The 16,824-nt window shown below is 35.9% G+C and overlaps 1 protein-coding gene across 16 annotated transcripts in view; it reads right to left on the minus strand.

Moving 5' to 3' along the window:
* PPP1R9A (protein phosphatase 1 regulatory subunit 9A) overlaps positions 1–16,824 on the minus strand; it is a 311,401-nt gene that overhangs the window by 34,939 nt on the left and 259,638 nt on the right. For all 16 annotated transcript variants that reach the window (XM_073238811.1, XM_073238810.1, XM_073238815.1 and 13 more), the window contains 2 exons: positions 16,141–16,237; positions 15,867–16,038 (listed from right to left, as the gene is read on the minus strand). In XM_073238811.1, coding sequence (XP_073094912.1) covers positions 15,867–16,038; positions 16,141–16,237 — 269 coding nt within the window. The remainder of the gene's footprint in view (positions 1–15,866; positions 16,039–16,140; positions 16,238–16,824) is intronic.

Consider the following 16,824-nt stretch of genomic DNA (forward strand, 5'->3'; position numbering starts at 1 on the left):
AGGAGAGAGCTCAACCCTTAGAAGCCTATCTTCCTAGAAGGTCATCCTCAAGTCTGAGATCAAACTTCACAAGGGAATTCCTGACTTCTTCAAGTCTTCATTTAAGTCTTCCTTTATGCTCCAAACAAAAAATACACATCAAGGGCTAACTTTGCAAATTCCCACAAGTATACACTATCAGAATAAAAAAATGCCAATAAGATTTTATTTGGTTTTATATTTACACAAGGAATAAAACTATTACATAAAAATAATTAGCTGTCAGTTTTCTGGATGGTCAGTTTTGTGGTAGGAGAAATCCAACTTATTCAACGTTTCTAAGTTATATGCTACTAAATGTAAAAGCTTCAGTGGCCATGTTCTCTCCTAAGACTCATTCTCTACAGAAGTCTTAATCAATAATATTACACTGGAGATGGATTAAGATGGTGGCATGAGAGGTGAGACAGAGGCCTCCTCCTAAAATCACATATAATACGAAAATAAAATTATACAACTAATCCTGAAAGAGCAACAGGAAAGAAGGCTGCACCAGAGTGCATACATCTGGAGGAAAAAAAAAGACCTCATGGAACAGGGTAATGTACCAAAGCCATGATGCGGCAGGACCCAAGCCCTTCCCCAACCCCAGCTCATGGCCAGAGGAACAGAAACAGAGTGGGGAGAGAGTGGAGGCCTGGGACTACTAAACACCTAATCCTGGTGATCTGCTCTGGGAGCACAAACCTACATTGCATGCTTCTCTGGTATTAGTGGGGTTGGAAAGCTAAGACAGGCAGAATACCTGGAGAGACTGAGATTCAGACACTGGTGGAAAACAGGGATCCATATCTGGATGCTCTGGGATAAAAGAAAGGCAGGAAGTCTGAGATACATCCTAACAGTGAGCGGGCTGCTAATGGAGCAAGGACTACACAGAGCTTACTGCTCAGGTGAAAGGACAGGTAGACAAAATAGTCCAGGCTCACTGTGCCCAGCAGGTTGGGAACTTTCAAGAGAGACAGGTGCTCCATCCCCCTGGCTGGATATGCAGCTTCAAGGCTCCCCATTGTGATCCACAGCCTGATGCGCCTTCTTCCTGGCCAGCCAGCACCTGGATCGCACACCGGCAGCCCCTTCCCTGGCGTCAGGCCAGCCAGAGGGAAGCCTCACCTACGGCAACTATAAACACAAAGCATAGAGGCTTATACCTATGTGTTTGGCCCACTGGTTCTGGCAGTGGAGATAAGGATAATAGCTGGGAAGCAGGAAACAGCTCTTTCTTCCCTCTAGGCAACAGCACCACTCCCCTGAGACACCAGACATCACTCCAGGGGCCAAGCAGCTCCAGAGAGTAGAGCTTCTGGGCACTGGAGGGTGCCACATACAAATATGAAATGTCAAAGGAACCTGGTTCAAACAAAAATCCCTCAAACACCTGAAAAAGGACCAAGTGAAACTGACCTTGTAAATCTTTCTGAAAGAGATTTCAAAATAAAAATCATAAACATGCTCATGGAGGTACAGAAAAATATGGAAGAACCCATGGATGAATTTAGGATGGAGATTCATTCAATCATTAAGAAATTTCAAATCTTAAATTAAACATACAATGGAGGGATTTAAAAACAGATGAGATGTAGTAGAAGAGATGGTAAATGGAACAGAAATTAGAGAAGAGGAATACAAAGAAGCTGAGGCACAGAGAGAAAAAAAGATCTCTAGGAATGAAAGAACATTGAGAGAAATGTGTGACCAATACAAACGGAACAATATTCATATAATAGGGGTACCAGAAGAAGAAGAAGAAAAGAGAAAAAGGGATAGAAAGTGTCTTTGAGGAGGTTATTGTTGAAAACTTCCCAATGTGGGGAAGGAGATAGTCTCTCAGGCCATGGAGGTGGACAGATCTCCCAACACAAGGGACCAAGGAAGACAACACAAAGATATATAATAATTAAAATGACAAAGATCAAGGATAAGGACAGACTATTAAAAGCAGCCAGAGAGAGAAAAAAGATCACATACAAAGGACAACTTATTAGGCTATCATCTGACTCCTCAGCATAAACCTTACAGGCCAGAAGGGAGTGACAAGATATATTTAATGCCATGAAGCAGAAGGGCCATGAACCAAGAATACTCTATCCAGTAAGATTACCATGGGATTAAACAATTTCCAGATAAGCAAAAGCTGAGAGAATGTACCTCCCACACAAACTGTCTCTACAGTGTGTTTTGGAGGGACTGCCATAGATGGAGGAGTTCCTAAGGCTAAATAGCTGTCACCAGGGGTAATAAAACCACAGTAAAGAAAGGAGAGCAGTTAATTACTAAGTAAATGCAAAATTAAATCAACTACCCCCAAAGTCAGTCAAGGGATAGAGAAAGAATACAGAATATGATACCTAATACATAAAGAATGGAGGAGGAAAAAAAGGAAATTGTATCAGACAAAAGAGACTTGAAAACAAAGAAGGTCATTACATCATGATAAAGGGGTCAGTCCAACAAAAGGACGTAACCATTATAAATATCTATGCACCCATAACAGCACCTACATATGTGAAACAAATACTAACAGAATTAAAAGAGAAAACAGAATGCAATGCATTCATTCTAGGAGACTTCAACACTCCACTCACTCCAAAGGACAGATCAACTAGATGGAAAATCAGTAAGGAGACAGAGGCATTGAACAACATATTAGAACAGATGGGCCTGACAGACATCTACAGAACTCTACACCCAAAAGCAGCAGGATACACATTCTTCTCAAGTGCACATGGAACATTTTTAAGAATAGATCATATACTAGGCCACAAAAAGAGCCTCAGTAAATTTAAAAAGATTGAAATTGTACCAACCAGTTTCTCAGACCATAAAGGTATGAAACTAGAAATAAATTATGCAAAGAAAACAAAAAATCCCATAAACACAGGATGCTTAAGAATATGCTCCTAAATAACCAATGGATCAATGACCAAATAAAAACAGAGATCAAACAACATATGGAGATAAATGACAACAATAATTCAACACTGCAAAATGTGGGATACAGCAAAGGCCATGCTATGAGGGAAGTAGATTGCAAAACAGGGCTGTCTCAGGAAAGAAGAACAATCCATAAGGACAGTTTAAACTCACAATTAGCAAAATGAGAAAAAGAAGAACAAATGAGGCCCAAAGTCAGTAGAAGGAGGGACATAATAAAGATTAAAGCATAAATAAATAAAATCGAGAAGAACAAAACAATAGCAAGTATCAATGAAAGCAGGAGCTGGTTCTTCAAGAAAGTAAACAAAATAGATAAACCCTTAGCCAGACTTATCAAGAAAAAAAGAGAGTCTACACAAACAAACAGAATCAGAAATGAGAAAGAAAAAATCCCTATGGACACCACAGAAATACAAACAATTATGAGCAAATACTATGAAAAATCATATGGTAACAAACTGGATAACCTAGAAGAAATGGAAAATTTTTAGAAAAATACAACCTTCCCAGGCTGACCCAGAAAGAATCGGAAAATCTGAACAGACCAATTACCAGCAATTAAATTGAATTGGTAATCAAAAAACTACCTAAGAACAATACTCCTGGTACAGGTTTCACTGCTGAATTTTATCAAACATTAAGTGAAGACCTAATAGTCATCCTCTGAAGTTTTCCAAAAGGTAGAAGAGGGAATACTTCCAAACTCATTCTATGAGGACAGAATCACTCTAATATCAAAAGCAGGCATAGATACCCCCAAAAAAGAAAATTACAGACCAGTATCCCTGATGCACATAGATGCAAAAATACACAACAAAATATTAGCAAACCAAATTAAAAAATACATCAAAAAGATCATCCATCATGATAAAGTAGGATTTATTCCAGGGAGGCAAGGATGGTACAGTACTAGAAAATCCATCAACATCATCCACCACCTCAAGAAAAAGAAGGACAAAAACCACATGATCATTTCCATAGATGCCAAACAGCATTTGACAAAATTCAACATCCATTCATGATAAAAATCTCAACAAAATGGGTATAGAGGGTAAGTACCTCCACGTAATAAAGGCCATATATAACAAACCCACAGCCAACATTATACTTAACAGTGAGAAGCTGAAAGCCTTTTCTATAAGATTGGGAACAAGACAAGGATGCCCACTCTCCCCTCTTTTATTCAACATAGTACTGGAGGTCCTAGCCATGGCAATCAGATAACACAGAAATAAAAGGCATCCAGATTGGTAAGGAAGAAGTTAAACTGTCACTGTTTGCAGATGACATGTTATTGTACATAAAAAACCCTAAAGAATCCACTCCAAAACTACTAGATCTAATATCTGAATTCAGCAAAGTTGCAGGATACAAAATTAATACACAGAAATCTGTTGCATTCCCATACACTAATGATGAAGTAGCAGAAAGGGAAATCAGGAAAACAATTCCATTCACAGCTGCATCAAAAAGAATAAAATACCTAGGAATAAACCAAACCAAGGAAGTGAAAGACCTATACTTTGAAAACAAGACACTCAAGAGAGAAATTAAAGAAGACACCAATAAATGGAAAAATATCCTGTGCTCATGGATAGGAAGAATTAATATTGTCAAAATGGCCATCCTGCCTAAAGCAATCCAGAGATTCAATGCAATCCCTATCAAAATACCAACAGCATTCTTCAACAAACTAGAGCAAATTGTTCTAAATTTCATATGGAACCACTAAAGACCCCAGATAGCCAAAGCAATCCTGAGAAGGAAGAATAAAGCTGGGGGGATTATGCTCCCCAACTTCAAGCTCTAACACAAAGCCACAGTAATCAAGACAATTTGGTACTGGCACAAGAACAGAACAATAGATCAATGGAACAGACTAGAGAGTCCAGATCTAAACCCAACCATATATGGTCAATTAATATATGATAAAGGAGCCATGGGCATACAATGGGGAAATGACAGTCTCTTCAACAACTGGTGTTGCAAAACTGGACAGCTACATGCAAGAGAATGAAAATGGATTATTGTCTAACCCCATACACAAAAATAAACTCAAAATGGATCAAAGACCTGAATGTAGGTCATGAAACCATAAAACTCTTAGAAGACAATGTAGGAAAACATCTCCTGAATATAAACATGGGCAACTTTTTCCTGAACACATCTCCTCAAGCAAGGGAAACAAAAGCAATAATGAACACATGGGATTACATCAAACTAAAAAGCTTCTGTAGAGCAAAAGACACCATCAACAGAACAAAAAGGCATCCTACAGTATGGAAGAATATATTTGTAAATGACATATTCGACAAGGGGTTAACATACAAAATATATAAAGAACTCACACACCTCAACAACCAAAAAGCTAATAACCCGATTAAAAAGTGGGCGGAGGATATGAACAGACAATTCTCCAAAGAAGAAATTCAGATGGCCAACAGGCACATGAAAAGATGCTTCCCATCACTAATTATAAGGGGAGTTCAAATAAAAACCACAATGAGTTATCACCTCACACCAGTTAGGATGGTCAGTATTAAAAAGATGAAGAACAACAAATGCTGGCAAGGATGTGGAGAAAGGGGAACCCTCCTACACTGCTGGTGGGAATGTAAGCTAGTTCAATGATTGTGGAAAGCAATATGGAGGTTCCTCAAAAACTAAAAATAGAAATACCATTTGACCTGGAATTCCACTCTTAGGAATTTACCTAAAGAATATAACTTTTCAGATTCAAAAAGATATATGCACCCTTGTGTTTATTGCCACACTATTTACAGTAGCCAAGATATGGAAGCAATCTAAGTGTCCATCAGTAGATGAATGGATAAAGAAGAGATGGTACATATACATAATGGAATACTCTTCAGCCATAAGAAAGAAAAAATCCTACCATTTGCAACAACATGGATAGAGCTGGAAGATATTATGCTCAGTGAAATAAGCCAGATGGAGAATGACAAGCACCAAATGATTTCCCTCATTTGTGGAGTGTAACAGTGAAGCAAAACTGAAGGACCAAAACAGCATCAGACTCACAGACTCCAAGAAGAGACTAGCGGTTACCAAAGGGAAGAGGGATGGGAGGGTGGGTGTGGAGGGAGGGAGAAGGGGATTGAGGGGTATTAAGATTGGCACACATGTTGTGGGGGAGATCTTGTGGAATACAGTGTAGCACAGAGAAGACAAGTAGTGACTCTGTGACATCTTAGTACACTGATGGACAGTGACTGCAGTGGGCTTTGGGGGGTATTCGATAATATGGGTGAATGTAGTAACCACATTGTTTTTTCATGCAAAAGCTTCTTAACAGTGTATATCAATAATATCTTAATAAAAAATTATATAAAAATATAATATTACATTGCTTTTATAAACTTCTACCCCTTCTTCCTCTACCCCTTCTGTTCAGTGCATCATGTTCTGTTGTCCATAAGAATCAGAGAAAAATTCCTTTTCCTCTCTCCTGTATTTTTTCTTTCAGATCCTCTAGTTTCTGCAAAAGCCTACCTCTGACTCAAATGCAGCTGGAAATACAAAGAAGAGCAGACTCAAGTGGATTGGTAAACACAGACACACATATACAAAAAAGATATGAAGTAGCTCATGATAGAGCAGTTTTGTGTGGGTGGGACTCCACTTCAATACACCTGCATTTTAAGACTCGTTTCAGTATTGCTTCAAATTGGATCCTTTAAAAGATTTTAATGGATTCTATTACAATTTTAGCAGCTATTATGAAAAATGCCCTCTGAAGTAAGGATGTAATATATCATATTACGCAGAGACCAGTTCCCTACAGTAATGCTGTGAGTCATTCAGTTTTTTCACTGGCTTGACGTTATTTTTGACGTAAATGGAATGCTGCCCACAGATCAGATACAGGCGGCTGAAGAAGCAGGGAGTGGAGCAGCATAACAATGGGGGCTGAGCTCCTCATTCTTATGTGCGTTATTCTCCTCAAATGCACTTATACCTTATACCATCACATTGCCTGCCTTGTGCTGTTGTCAACTATAATGCTGAGCATAATGAGGCACTGGTGGCATTTGTAAACTTGTACAGTATCTGCATCTCATTCAGAGTAACTGCAAGCTCTTAAAAGATGGGCCCATGGGCTTTGGGCTGGTACATACTGCATTCAGAGGTAGGTGTACGTATCTCAGAGGGGCAGGGTGAATTAGTTACCATGAGAGTAGACCTTGATTTAGTTGTCCTTGAACAGAATACAGAACAGTGGCTCTCCCACTAAATTAGGCAACTTGCCTAACCTTTCTGTCCCTCTGACTCCTCAGCTGCAAAACAGGCATGACAATAACACAACATAATAATAATTGCACTGTCAGGAGGACTGAATGCATGAATAGGTATACAAGTGTTTAGAAGACTGACTGCTACATAATAAGCATTCAATAAATGTTTTTATTTGCTGACATAAAAAAAGGTTAGCAAGGTATTCTTAAGTGACTAAAGCAAGTTGCAGAACAATATACATTTCATTTTAAATATTTAAATGACAGCCACATAAAATGTTTTTCCTAATACTAAGCATAGGCATATAATTGGAAGTGGAAAGATATACTTCATACTGATAATGCTGGTTACCTCCCAAGAAGGTATTAGATTTGGAGATGTTGGTCAACAGCTACCTTAATCTTACATGTGATGCTAAATTTTCTGCATTATGTCTTACTTATGTAGTTAAAATTAGTAAAAAATTCAAAACACATGTTGAGCATTCTCTTTTACAAATATGTTAATTCCATTCTTATCTGATAATTCTGCTGTTTTAGGCCTTGGTGTTCCCAGATGTTGATATTAGCCCAGGGAACTGTCAAAATCTGTGTGACTATCATCCTGCTCCATGTAGAAGGCTGCTTTTCCACTACATCAGGGAGACTGTTTGCCTGCCTTGCTACATTACTGCCACATAGTTTGGTCAAAATAAGGCAGACTTCTGTGAGTAGAACTATAAGGTCATGTGCAGAAATTGGGTCTAGGCAGATGAGATATGTGAATATCCTCTTCTTTACATTAGTGTCTTTGACATGAAAATAATACACAAGATTCTATGTTCTCATTCAAGACTGCCTACAAGAATCTCAGTCAAAAATCTCTGGGTACTAGTAATTCTAAGCATGCTAACTAAGTAGGCAATCCCCCAAATTAACGTATTGCGATATTCCTTGATTAGTCCAGGAAGAATTCAGATCTTATGTCTTTGGTAGAAAAATTACTCAGTTACCTGAGATGAGAGTTGGTGAAATGAATCTTTCAACTATGGGAAAACTTAGTTATGGACAACATTAGAAGATTTAAGAAAACTTATCTCATAATACTTGCCATCGTAATAATGCAATAGATGTGTAGCAATTTCTTAAGTACTTGTAAAAGACTGTAGCCACTAAGAGTACTTAAAAAAGAAATAAAACAGAAGTCTATAAGTGCAATTTAAAATGTTTGTAGGTATTTAGCAAAGTTTGTAAATAGGAACTAAGTATATTCAAAATACTAAATATTATTCAAACTAGGTTTTTTATAGTTTAACTTAAGTAAATCAAACATCGTATTTAAAAATAAAATAAATATCCAAATGACCTTTGGGGTACTCATAAACCCCTCAGTGTCATCAAAAAACTCACAAGCAACAGAGTTTTCAGAGGACCTATATTCTAATGTTTCTTAAGCTTCCTGGTTAGTGGAATTTCCTCTAGGCCTCAGACATAATTACTAGAGTATCAAAGTAGAACATTACTTCATGGCCACCAGAGTTGAGTTATAACAGAAAAAGCCCTAAGGGTCTTGATACCATAACTATTGAAACAATATGGTTGGCACATGGTTCATTATCATATACACAAAAGAATTTTCCGGTCCTAATTCCAAAAATAGCTGTTCTTTTTTAGTTTTAATTTTACAGATGTTGTGACCACATGATTGATCATGTTTCCATCTTGACAGGGAGATATCAAGTTAAATCTGTGGCCCATCCCAGAAAATCTACAGGTCCCAACAACCTGCACTTCATATGCAAACCACTTGGGCAGCCTCTTCTTCCTACTTCCATACCCCTTCATCCTGATTTCCCAAACTGTCTTCTAATCAATTTTACCTTAGCATAACTATATGGTATCTCCTATCTATATAAATATAATTCCATGGTGAACCAGAGCATATTTATAAAATGTAAACCACCCTTCAGAATACTGCTATCTTGTGAAGTTTCCTTGAAAAGGAGCTAAGTACCACATTTGGGTTAAATGTCTTCCAGAAGATCACAATCAACCTTACAGATTGATGGCAAGCAAATAAAATTTGTTAAGTCAAAATAGAATATAAAGTAGCCCACTTTTCCTAAAATGGACAGAAATCATTAAGCTTATGCTCATTGCTGACAAAATAATTTGTTTTCTATCAAATTGACATCTTTCAGTACTAAAGCATACTTCAGTATGACTACAGGGTCTGGTGACTTATGTGAACTTTGGCAGATATGATGAGAAATATGAACGGAAGAGAGTTGTCATTTTGCAATTGAATACCTCCTTCTGAATGCCTCATTGATTCAACAACAAAAGTCTTAATGGCTTAAACACAGACCGATGCAAAACTTTCACAAAACTAGACAGGCAATTTAGGTGCTTTGCTTTTTTGACTAAGAGCACAGATTTTGGCTTTAATGATATGCCAGAAAATAATCAATACGTATTGATTTCTCATTCATCTGGCTTGTTCATTAAAATTTTCCACAGTGATTTTTACTGGGAATGTTCACTCTTTAATTAGTGCAATTCAATAATATTTCACAGTCAAAATTATTTATTGGGGATTAAAAGTTATTGAAAATAATTTGTTCAGAAAAACATGAAAATTATAAAAGTTTATCAAGAAATATGTCTGAATGAGTGATAGAAAAAGCTTGAATCTACTTTGGAATTGTCCCCTGCCCCAGTTTAGAGCTAAACAACATGACAGCATGGAATAATTACCTCATTGCTCTGTATCTAATGCACTTGTATAAGACACTCCTATAATGTAGTGCAAGCCTTTGCTTTCCTTTTAATGACTTGCCATTTAATGAATTCTGGCTTTAATCATGCCTTTAACTTTATTTTAAAATTGTGGATTCTAATGCTAAAAGTGAATGCTTAATGTACTCTCAGACTCTATCAGGAAATAAATCAGATGTTATGGTAAGGGTCTGGCTTGGCCTCAGATCCACAGGTATCTGAAAAGATCCATGAGCAGTGAGGGTTCAGGGAAGGTCAAAAAGGACAGAGACAACACATTGTCACAGCCAAAGCCGAAAATTTCTTGACAGAATCCAGCAGCCACAGGAACCTTCTAGAAGGTGTAATGTAAATGTCTGACTGGTGTCTGGTGCCAACCTTTTTTTTTTCCTTATATTTTAAGCCTAAAATTTTTGTTATTTTTCTCATTCTTATTTTTCAATTATGCTACTTAAAATTTTTTATATTCAAAATATTCAAAAAAGTTTACTATGTATGAAGATCATATAGAAAAAGGAGGAGAAAATGACACCCATGTTCCTATCATCAGGCCTAAAAAATAAAATGAGTACTTTGAATCCCCCTCCATGCCTCATTTCTAGTTGGAGCCTGTTTTTGCACCTTAGTTATTCCACAAAAGTATCCCTAAAGAATATATTAATTGATTTTGCTTGTTTTTTAACTTTGTATACATGTACATGAACAGTACATTACATTCTCAAAATTGTTTTTTTGTTTGTTCAAAATTACATTGAAAGGTTTTACGAGGATTAGTTTTACCCCAGCTATTGTTAGCCATACAGTTGCACATTTTTGAACATGTCTTTTGGTATACATTTGCAAGAATTTCTGGAGTGCATATATGTACACAGGAGTGAACTTATTAGGCCATAGAATTTGCACATCTTCTATTTTACTGTATAATACCATATTGTTTTCACAAAACAGCTGTATGAGTTTTCCTTTTTCTCTCATACATGCTGGCTATCACGTATTACTGTGAAACTTTATCTTTGTCAATTCTTTTATTTTTATTACCGAGTCTGAATATTTATTTACATTCATTAATCTTTGGTTTCTTCTTTTGTGAACTGATAGCTTATGTGTTTATTCCATCTTTCTTTCATGTTAGTTGTATTTTCCTATGATTAGTTTGAGCTCTTAGTTTATTCTGGATAACAATCGTCTTTCTTAGTTTTATGGGCTATAAATATCTTCTCTAGATTTTTGCCTTCACTTTCCATGTTCTGTATATTATCTTTGGATGGTCAAATTTTCTTCATGTTACTGTAGTCAAAATTTATCAAACTTTTCTTATGATTTGGAATTTTTGTGTCTTAAGAAATCATATTAACATTCTCCTACATTTTCTTCTAAAAGTTTAAAATACTGCCTTTCATATTTGAGACTTGAATTTAGAATCTATTTCATGTATGATATAAGGTCAGATCCAATTTCACTTTTTTTCCAAATCAACGATCCATTTTCCCAGCACCATTTGTTAGTCCATCCTTTCCCTACTAATCTGCAGTCTCAATTCTGTATTATTCTCCAACTGACAAGGATGGTCAGTCTGTCTCTGGACTCTATTCTGCTGTGCTGGTCTACTGGTCAACTGCTGAGATCGTCTTCGTTGCTATCATTTTTATAATGGGTATTGCACCTGAAAGATCATGTTCCCTCCCCTTTCCTCAGGAATATTCTGACAATTCTAGGCCAAGTTGTTCTTCCATATTCATTTTAGAAATAACCTGACAAGTTCTAAAAGAAAAATGAAAGCCCTGTTCAAATTCTGATTGAAACTCTATGGAATATGTAGATTAATTTGGCATTATGGTGCTTTTATAATATCAAGGCTTCCTACCTCTTCTAATTTTATAGGGTTTCTTGAATGTCTTTCCATGGGTCTTAAGCTTCTTTTATTAAATTCCTACTGTCTACCTTAGTTATTTTTTGTTGCTATTATAAATGGTATTTTGTAAAAAAATATTTTCTGTTTGTTAGAATTGATTGATGTCTAATGATTCTTAGAGCCATCCACCCTGCTGAACTCTCATTAGTTCTAATGATCTCTAGACTCCAATTTAAGTATTCAATTTTATTATCAGTGAATAAAATAATTTTGCTTCTTTCTTTTCATTCCTTATTATCTTTTCTCTCCTTTGCTTGTCTAGCATTGCTAGAACCTCTAAGACAACAGTGAATAGAAGCAATAATAGCAAATTTAATGGTGAGATGTAAAAATTATTCTTAATTTTGAAGGAAATTCTTGATTTTAACATTTCACCACTTAATATGTTTGATGGAGACTTCTGTTAGCTTCACATGTCAAACTGAGAAAGCCCCTTTGCATTTGTAGTTTTAATAAACTTTTTGTAATGAAAAAGGGTTCAATTGTATTAAATGTTTATCTTCATCTAATGAGATGATCATACATATTTTTCCTCTAACTAATGTGTGAGTTATATGAGTTTTTAAATGTTAAATCAATTCTTTTTCCATTCTTTTACTGCAGGCTTTCTCTTAGTTTTCAAGGCATCATATAGTTATTTTTATATTACAGTCTCTCTTCTTTCTTAAATTTTTCTTAATTTTTAAAATGCGTTTAGAAAGTTGTTCTTGTAAGTCAGTGTGCCACCAGGCTTTTGGTATTCAAAATACTTTTTTAAAGGTATAGCTACTTCTGACCACTCTAGGTAAGACTTTAATCATAATCTGCCTTCATATGTAACTTCTACCTATTGGTCATAGGTTTGTTTTTTTTTTTTCAGTATATTTAAGGAATCTGCAGACTCTCCTTTAACAAAACAGCCTTTAAAATATTTCAAGCTGAAACTAATATTATCATAAGAATTCTGGAATATCTAGAAGTTCAGTAAGAGCAACCTGTTTAAATGAATTTTCTAGGGAATCTAATCAAACTAAGACTACAACCCTTCTCTTACCAAGATCCCTCCAACATGCCTGTTCTCTGCTCTTATTCTAGTCTTTACTTAAATATCTGAGCAGCCACAGACATTTCTAGTCACTGTGGTATGAGGTAGAGAATTCTATAGACCAGCATTAATCAGGCACTGAGAAATGACAACCATGAAACATGGCAGTAAGGACAAAATGATCATTTTTCACATTCTGGAATACGTAAAATAATATTTGACCAGCACACTGGTGTCAACTAGAAGGGACTTTGGGTTTGGTGAAAAAATATTCTTATATTCATTTTTTCTTTCTGACAAGAAAAAAAGTCTTAGAATTAATTTGTATATATAACCTATCAAAATTTTAATGATATATTTGAGTAGCCTTAGTTTATAAAGAGAACCATTTAAATGGTGTTCAAATACAACTTCGACTGTGGTAAATTTTTGCATGGTTGGGAAAAAGCTTTTATCACTCTAAAAACTGACAATAATTCAACATTGAGAGTCACATAATTAATCCATCCCCACTCGGGAAGCTCATTCCTAGAACATGAAACCACGTGAAGACATGGCTACCTATGTCACCCTTCCTTCCTCCTTCACCCTCCCTTTCCTTTCTCATTCTTTCACCATTTCATTCTAACAAAGGTTTTCCTTGACCTATAATGTAATTGATAATCCTTTTGCTTCACGAGCTGCCTGAAGGCCTAAAAAACTGTGAGCCACTCATCCTCACAATAAAACACTCCAGTGCTTGGAAAGCACATCAGAACCGGACAGTCCACAGGAGGTCAGGAGGCACCGCCCTGCATCTCAGGGGCAGGAACTAGTGGGACTGACGGTAATGGCTGTGCTCATCCTCTGGCAAAAAGGGGTGTCTGGTAGGGGAAATCTTTAAATGTCAAATGGCCTATGTTGGGTCCTCAGTTTGACTTCCTTTTCTAAACCTCTAGGACTTAGCGTAACCTAGCAACAGAAGCAAAGGATCAATTTAGAAAAATGCTTTCCAGAGCATTCCTATATTGCTACTGACTGAGCCATTTTAGTTTATGTGATCACACGTTGAAATTCAAGGAGATTTATCACTGTCCTCGGCAGCAAAACTGGAAGAGCACTGCTTGATATGTATGCTACTAATGTCTGCGATGACGGATTCTACCTCTACTGCACAAGCATGGATTGGTTTCAGTAAGAATTAGTAGTCTCTGCATCTCACTGTGAACTGACAGTGTTGCTAGGGAAACTGATAATTATGTGGCAAAATGGAGGGTGTAGAATAGAAAAAGGGTAGAGAAGAAATATAAGGTTTTGATCCAGATCAGTATGTTAATAGTAGAGTTTGTTGATCTTTGGTAGTCACATAATTAAATAAATACCATTAATTATGTTTCACAAGATACAGATTTCTCAACTGAAAGAATGAGCAGAAATGAATTGGACTCAAAAGCTATTGGTTACTCATTATGCTCTGTGTGTATCACAGCAGAAACATATATTTAAAAATTACATTTATTTTAAGAATTAAAATATTCAAGAAGGTGGAAAAAACCCACATTGATTTGAGTTCTGACATTTTTCTTTAGAGATCAGTTAAATAGCATTCCAGATGTAACAGCTATAATTCCAGAAAAGCTCTAATAAAATTGCCTTTTTTCATTTCATGGGCTGTTCATGTAGCCTCCAAATACCTTTAGGGTGGGGAAGAAAGAAGTGTTACTATTTCTGTATTATGTGTAGCAAAGCCAACCCAGAGAAGTTGAATGACCTTCCTAAAGTCATGCAGCTCTTCAGTGAGCAGAAATGCTGATGCTAAATATTCCACTTCAAGCTGCCCAAGAGGTGTTATTTACAGATAACATCTTGTTAAGGGAAAACCCAGAGAAAGGATATAAAGTTAGTGATTGGACTTACATCTCCAGATACTGCTTTAATTTTAAAATGAAGATGTCCCATACTTCTCATTTTTCAGTGGCTAAGAGTTTAGTTCTAAAAGTTAACTATATGTTATAAATACTCGTTTATCTGGAAAATCTCATTGGAGCCATTTTAATATGTGAGAAAGATCATCAAAGAATTAAGCGGCTCATTATGAGCAGAGTTTTCCTGCACACCAAATCACTGCCTGTGAGTTGTCAGTTCTACCATGACATTGCTCACTGCACAACATTGTTATTTTCCCTTTTTCCAAGGACTATGCAGCAGATATTTTAAAAGACAAACCCAGAAGGTTTATTTCCTCCTGTGTATTGATCTTTATAAAGTCTTACACATTTTTCTTACTTATAAATATACTATAGATATTAAAATGATCACTCACCTTCATATATATATATATATGTATATATATATGCAATCTCTGTGTGGGGGTATGTGTGTGCAAGAAAGTAAGTGTTTTATCTACGGCTGTATGAAAGAAGACAATTATTTACAATAGAAAATATTTTGAAAAAATATTTATGTTTTTAAATATTTTAATATTTAAGCATTAAAAAAATTGTTTAAAAAGAAGAGCTTTTGGTCTTATTTGGTCTTTGACAGGAAAGAATAAGTATATACATAGGACACTAATGGAAAAGCACAAAATTATACAGAACTTCTTAACTCCATGAATTCCAAAGGTTGAAGGGAGGCTGTTAGCTGCCTGATGCTATGAAAAAGAACTTCATTAGTGATTCAAAAATTTTAAGCCTTACTCATTACTAAATAAGTAGTGTAGCTCACAATAGATGGGATGAACTACTATTTTCAGATAGTCAACTAAGTCTATCTATACTACAGTTTTAAAATAATAATTGACCAGTCTTAGGTTGGAATTTTGTTATTTCCTTACATAAGCCTTGCTTCTTTCTCTCAACAGGAATGCTTTCTCAATTTTATATCTCTTTGTGAGAAAAAGAATGTAAGGCCAAATTTTACAGTCATTAAAAACCAATTTTTGTAGTTAGGTTAAACCAACCTTGACTTAGGCCATCTTGACAAGATGTATGCTTGACATCCACGTTCTCCATGGTGTCTGCTTTAGAGACCTCACCAAGAGATGTTCTTCTCTCAAAGATGTTGTTGTTATTGTTAACTTGAGTCCCATTTTGCTTTAGTAGCCTGAACACCTCAGCTTCTAAATCTTTAATCTAAAGAAAGAAAATCCATTCGTAAAACTCTAAGACACCGCTCCAAGCACCAGGTACCAGGCAAACTGCCTGATTATTTAGTCGCTTTCAGGACAAACTCACCCGTACTTGCAGGCCTTGAACTTCTACAAGATGAGCTTTTTCCAAATCTTCCATTTTCTTTCTTTCGGCTTCCTGTCTTTTGATGAAATCAAGTTCTCTTAAGGAGAAAACAATAGATACGATTACATCAAACAGTCAATAAATGAGGAAACGTGGAAGTTCTTATCTGAAGCACTAAACTACAGAGTAGGATAAATAACTAGACAGCCATTTAAATAAGCAAAACTCAATCACAGTTAGAAAAAAGGTATCTGATAATGAAAGCAAATAGAACATTTTAATGGATCACAAAGTAAAGAAAAATGATTTGATTCTTTTTATTATGATTTTCATTTGTCAAGCTCCTGATTCTAGAGCACCCAGACACATTTAGATAGGAGCTACTGAACTAATGACTCACCTTGGGTAATTTAGTGGAGATAATTACATGTTAGATAGAATTCCACTTTTACAAAGCCATATGCCTAGTAAACTGATGAAACTATATGGTAAGAGTTCAGAAAAGATAATTAAAATGAGATTGCTTCCTGTGAATGGGTGGGTCAGAAACTCTGAGGGGGGTTGCTGTCACTTACACATCTGAGGATAAAATGGGGAGGAGAAATATCTCCATTTTGAGAGCTTGAAATACAATATACAAATTTAGCTAAACTTATAAAATTATTACATGAGGTAAGAGTTAGG

This window comes from Manis javanica, chromosome 6, assembly GCF_040802235.1.
Source record: "Manis javanica isolate MJ-LG chromosome 6, MJ_LKY, whole genome shotgun sequence".
NCBI classification, from domain to species: Eukaryota; Metazoa; Chordata; class Mammalia; order Pholidota; family Manidae; genus Manis; species Manis javanica.